Source organism: Gymnoscopelus microlampas (genome assembly GCF_963454915.1).
Source record: "Gymnoscopelus microlampas genome assembly, chromosome: 24".
Lineage (NCBI taxonomy): Eukaryota > Metazoa > Chordata > Actinopteri > Myctophiformes > Myctophidae > Gymnoscopelus > Gymnoscopelus microlampas.
In genome coordinates this window covers 9,017,506-9,023,505 of record NC_139961.1, presented here as the reverse complement: position 1 = coordinate 9,023,505, position 6,000 = coordinate 9,017,506, and the positions used below count along the sequence as shown (strand labels likewise).

Here is a 6,000-nt window from a genome sequence, read left to right as displayed (position 1 = left end):
TGTGTGTGTGTGTGTGTGTGTGTGTGTGTGTGCGTGCGCGTGTGTGCGCGTGCACACGTGTGTGTGTGTGTGCGTGCGTGCGTGCGTGTGTGTGTGTGAGAGAGAGAGAGAGAGAGAGAGAGGGAGAGAGAGGCAAACTACCAACATTGTGTTGGGAAATGTTCCTCAATTCCTGTGTTGATTTGGACACAGTACTGTATAAGATTATAATTAAACACTCCATCCTTCAGCCCTTTGCCTCCATATCAACCTACCACTAAGGGCACGGTCACACCAAAATATGGTTGCCTGCGGTTAAACTCCGGTTGTGCGTTTTTTTGCGGCCAGCATTGAATGGCAAAATACCAGCAGGCGCATTAGAGCGCATAAACGCAAGATGTGCACGACACGCGGAAAGATTTTTAAAAGCAAAGATTGTGCCCCATAGCTAAAATAAAGGTGCGCGGTGTGACCGTGCCCTAAAGTGTTGTAGAACTTTGCTCCATATCAACCCTCCCCTAAGCCCTATTGAGTGAAAGTTGAACTATTGATCTTTTCCCCCCCGCAGTCTACTTACTAACCTGCCATTTGGTACGCCCACGAAAATCCAAATCCAATGCCAACCCCACTTCTTATTCCAAAATCCACATTACCGTAGATAATGTAATACTTCCAACCTTCAATATATAGCTCTGGTTCTCCCCCCACCCTCTTACTCTAAATCCATGTTACCTTAACCCATTAAGACCGGGAACACATCTGTGTCATTTTTAGATTTCGTTGGGCTATTCAAAAATAGCAGATATACAAGCTCATAGCGCGGCACCGAGTGCCGCTCTATGAGCTTGTAGATCTGCTATTTTTTCCGTGAAGATTTGTCAAATATTTTGTTCCAGGGACCCCCGGAAGCAAAGATTTGAGTTGCAAATGTTCGCTTTAAAAAGTGTCATATTCAAAGATTTGCACGAATTTTCACGATTTAAAAAAAATAATAGCAGATCTACAAGCTCTCGGTGCCGCACTAATAGAAAAGAAGAAATCTAAAAATGACACCCAATGCGATTCCCGGTCTTAATGGGTTAAGTAAGGGAAGACTCGCACAGCCCTAAATCCTGGAGAGGATTAACGTGCTTCAGGAGCGGACAGCGGAGAGAGAATCATCTTTGACACAGAGCAGTCTCTGCATGGTGGGGGGTTCTGCACTCCCTCAAGCAGTGATGTAAAGTAACTAAGTACATTTACTTAAGCACTGTACTTAAGTACAATGTTGAGGTATTTTTATTTTACTGGAGTGTTTCCCATTTTCAGTACTTTTACTTCTACTCCACTACAGCTCAGAGGCAAATATTGTACTTTTACTGCACTACAATTATTTGAAAACTGTAGTGACTAGTTACTTTGCAGATATCAATTAGTACATTATAAAACACACATGAACCACTTTAGCCCTATTTTATACATAGGCTATTTGAAAATAGCAGATCTACAAGCTCACAACGCGTCGCAAGCTTGTAGATCTGCTATTTTCAAACATTTTAGTACTTTTAGTTTTGGCACTTCAAGTACATTTTGATATCAATACTTTTGTACTTTTACCCAAGTATTTTTTAAATTCCGGACTTTTACTTGTAACAGAGTACTTCTACAATGCAGTATTGATATTATTGATTGATTGATATTATATTATTTTTACTTAAGTAATACATTTGAGTACTTTTTCTGTGTGTGTTCAGATCTCTCTGCTGAAGCAGTCTCTGGAGTTGCAGCTGTCTCAGTCCCAGTCGGCCCTTCAGCAGCTGCAGTCTCAGTTCAGCCAGGAGAGGGAGCTCCTGAGCCAACAGCTCAAAGGTAAAAACAAATCGGGAATCAGAATACGAACCCGTTTCACAAGCAAGCCATGTTGACAGGACAATTAGAATACAGCTGGAGGTAATGCAATGAATTGATTGTTGGTTGTGTTTTCATTTAGATGTTACTGACGTGTCAGTATGAACAGAGTTAAAGGGATATTTCACTTTCAAACATGTTTGGGGTCATTTTAACATCTACTCTGGCTTTTGACTCTGGCTTTTGCCTGACAGTTTCTAAGTTGCTTGATTCAAGAAAAAATAGTTTTTCACTTTTTGCCTTAGTTATCGAGGTCACTTAGCCAAAAGGTGATTTGTGTTTTTGTTATGCTATGAGGCCATCGATCTGTGCCTGTATGGAACGGGGCCCGTTCGGGAGAAATGCTAAATCCAATCAACTTCACACTCAGAACTCCTGGTGTTGAGTGTGTCCTTTTGGCCCTCAGCAAATCACCCACCACGTGTGAAATTTGATTGGATGAGTTGTTCTGGTTTTAAGCGAGGGACGGCTATATACAGTACAGACATTCCTTGAATTTGTAGATAGATAGAGGAGTGCGGTGCCCGTTTGGAACGTTTGGCTGTTTCTGAGAGGCTTGGCCATCGACGTTGCTTCTTCCTGGTCCTCAAGAAGAAAGGACCGGGTTCTAGTTCCACGTCCCCCGCTTTCACTACCACTAACCCTAAGGCCCAGGGGTCCTTGGTGTGGTCCCAGGGGGTCCCCAGCAAAATGTGTTAATACAGCATCACATTGATTTCAACCACTATACTTTGGCTGTTCAAGAATAGCAGATGTACAAGCTCATCTTGTGCATTGCTATTTTTGAAATTCTTTGAAAAATCGTGAAAAGGTTTAGATGATTTTCAATTGCTTTATACATTTTTTTTACACAAATCTTCTCCTCTGGGGATCCCTGGCACAAAACCTTTTCAGATGAGGCTCCTCAGCCAAATACCTATCAATTTGGGGTTCCTTGACATGAAAAAGTTTGAGAAGCACTGCCCTAAGATACAGTGGGGAACATAGAACCCGGGGAACATTTGACCCCAAATACGCCAAGTGTGAAGATGAGCGCTTCACAAGATACACACTTACTGTACAGGACGGGTCCGTTCTGGAGGACTGCTCATCCCATCAGCTCCGTTTCCCCCCTACGTAACATCTATTTGGCAAAAATAGACGATCTACGAGCTCCATTCGCTTCATTCTGAGCTTGTAGATTGGCTATTTTCGCCAAGGGTGCAAGGGTTGATGCAAGGGTTGCTGTGTGATTAATGAAGACACTATTGTAACATTTTTGGAATCAGTCAAGGTCAGATTTACATAACCAGTCACTTTACAGGCGTTTAGCAGACACTTTTATATCCAGAGCAGAGTGAGCATGAAAGTCTAGTAAATAAACAACAACAACAACGTCAATAATCACATACATGTGTATACAGTGTGTTGAGAAACAGTTTAGTGCCTCAAAGACACTAGGATACCAGTGCGTGCGATCTTGTGTGTGTGTGTGTGTGTGTGTGTGTGTGTGTGTGTGTGTGTGTGTGTGTGTGTGTGTGTGTGTGTGCGCGTGTGTGCGTGCGTGTGCGCGTGCGTTCTCAGAGCTGCAGAGGGAGCACCAGAGGCGGGAGCATCGACTGCAGGAGGCTCACTGCTGTGCTCTCAGCACGATGGAGGACGCCAGACAACACCAGATCAGGGTACATAACACACACACACACACACACACACACACACACACACACACCCCCCCACACAGGCACACGTGACACATAACACATCTTTATTTATTTGCCTTCACATTTAACAAACAGTTGTAGATCACAAACTCGGTAAAACTCAACAGGATACAGATCACGGATACAGGAAGCATCGCCTCCTCCATATATGGCGATTATGCAAATTATCACAAACACTGAACAGAGTTTAGCCAATGCCTTATCAGCTCTCGGCCTGGGCATTCCTGCAATCTGCAGGCCTCTCACAACTGATTTATGGACATTGCCGAGGCTTCCAAATATGAACACAAGCAGTTTACATGTGTAACCAAGCTCTATATAATAGCATCCTTAACCCATTAAGACCTGGAACTGTGTAATTTTTAGATTTGAGCTAAAAAGCATTATTTTACACTTTTAGTATTGAGCGCGGCACTCGGTGCCGCGCTATGAGCTTGTATATCTGCTATTTTTGAAAAATCATGAAAATGTGTGCAAATCTTCTGAATATAGATATTTTTAAAGCGAACATTTTAACTCAAATCTTTGCTTCTGGGGGGTCCCTGGAACAAAATATTTTGATGGGGGTCCGCGGCCAAATACATATAATTGTGGGGGTCCTTGACATGAAAAAGATTGAGCACCACTGATATAGAAACACACGTTTTTCCGAAAACTGTTGAGATTTAGGAGACATGTAGAATCGGCTTCAGGTCTCAATGGGTTAAGACGTTGGTACTTAAGCACCTTGGTAAGGCATGCCTCTTCCAGGCTGTGGTCAAATGTACATGTCACTTCCAACATGGTCACTTCTCTACTGTCCTCATCAACAACAACAACATCTGGTGTATTAGCTGTGACATCTGAAAAGGCATCATTTTCATTCAATTGCGCATGAACATGGCAGTTGAAACACAAGAGTGCTTATACTGTACCTGTTGGCAGAATGATGAAACATACAGTATGTCCTTGACTAATAGGTCAACAATTCTGTCATGCCTACAGTGGTCACCTATTCACATACGCACCGGAGTCTCTGAAAGGTACCCACCATAACCCACCATAACCTTAGGTTGTGAAAGGTTGGGGGTGTGGCTATGCCTTGGGGGGGTGTTTTAAGTTTTTCATTTTAGGTGGACAGTAGGTGGCAGAAGAGATTAGAGGAAAGCAATTACTCTACTTGCAGTTTATTTCTTAAAAGCAGAAGTCATTAGAGAACTTATGAATGCAGACAATTTATCATTGAATTAATAAAACAAACTTACGTACTAGAGTATTTCCAATTTCCAGTAGTTTTACTTTATTTTATACATAGGCTATTTGAAAATAGCTGATCTACAAGCTCACAATTTTCACAATGCTATTTTGAAACATTTTACACAACAGTGTATTTTCAAACATTTTACAGTGGTGTAAAGTAACAAATTACATTTACTCAAGTACTGTACATAAGTAAAGATTTTAGGTATTTTTACTTTACTAGAATATTTCCAATTTCCAGTACATTTATTTCTACTCCACTATACATCTCAGAGGCAAATATTGTTCTTTTACTCCACTACAATTATTTGAAAACTTTAGTTGTTACTTTGTAGATTTTGATTATTACAAAACATACATTAACCACTTCAGCCTTATATAAACGTTGGCTATTTAAAAATAGCCATGCGTTGTGAGCTTATAGATCTGCTATTTTCAAAGGATTTTTATATATTTTGATAACCTGTGAAACGGGACATTCTACATGTATTTTTATGTGGTATATGTGGTGGCTTTTACTTTAAGTAAAATATCTGAGTACTTCTTCCACCACTGAAGAACAACAATTAAAGAACAGAGGATAAGCCAGTGTTTTTCTCATTCTTTTTTTTCTCTCTCTCAGTCATAGGAGACAGCTGTTGCGACCAGTGTTGCCAGAGTTTGCGAGAGAAATAAGCAAACAGGTCTATGAAAACAAGCCCAAAAGAGATTGATTATTATAGGCCACATGAGCACATTAAACCTATATGCACCTCAAGTTCTCAAATAAAAAGCAGCCAGCTTCTACCAATATTTACAAGCAACTTTACAGAAAAACAGGTTGCTTATAATAAGCAAACATGGCAACGCTGGTCGCGACCCCTTCCTTTCATTCAGTGAGAGAGGATCATGGTTAACATATGCTAATAGACAGTCAGTGGCTTCAAGCTTGGCCATTGTTGTCACAAAACAAGTTTGGCCACCTTCACACACAGTTAGGTAGGCTACAGTCAGCAGGGAGAGGGGGTTGGGGGAGAATTTAGCTTTTTTTTAAATCATGTTCTCAGTGGTGGAAAAAATGCTCACATTAGCTCAAGCACCCCTCTCTCTCTGTCTTCAGTATTAACTGGGTATCAACTGCCTTTTAAGGTCAACCCTAAATGCTTAAGTAACAGTCCCTCTTGTGGTTAAAGCTGATGTCCAGTAATTTTGCGGC

At 41.2% G+C, this 6,000-nt stretch overlaps 1 protein-coding gene across 1 annotated transcript in view; it reads left to right on the top strand.

The window, feature by feature from the left end:
- The window catches only part of fam184aa (family with sequence similarity 184 member Aa), a 133,783-nt gene that overhangs the window by 90,310 nt on the left and 37,473 nt on the right, over nt 1-6,000 (top strand). The window contains exons 15-16 of the mRNA XM_084050553.1: nt 1,713-1,827; nt 3,430-3,527. Coding sequence (XP_083906679.1) covers nt 1,713-1,827; nt 3,430-3,527 — 213 coding nt within the window. The remainder of the gene's footprint in view (nt 1-1,712; nt 1,828-3,429; nt 3,528-6,000) is intronic.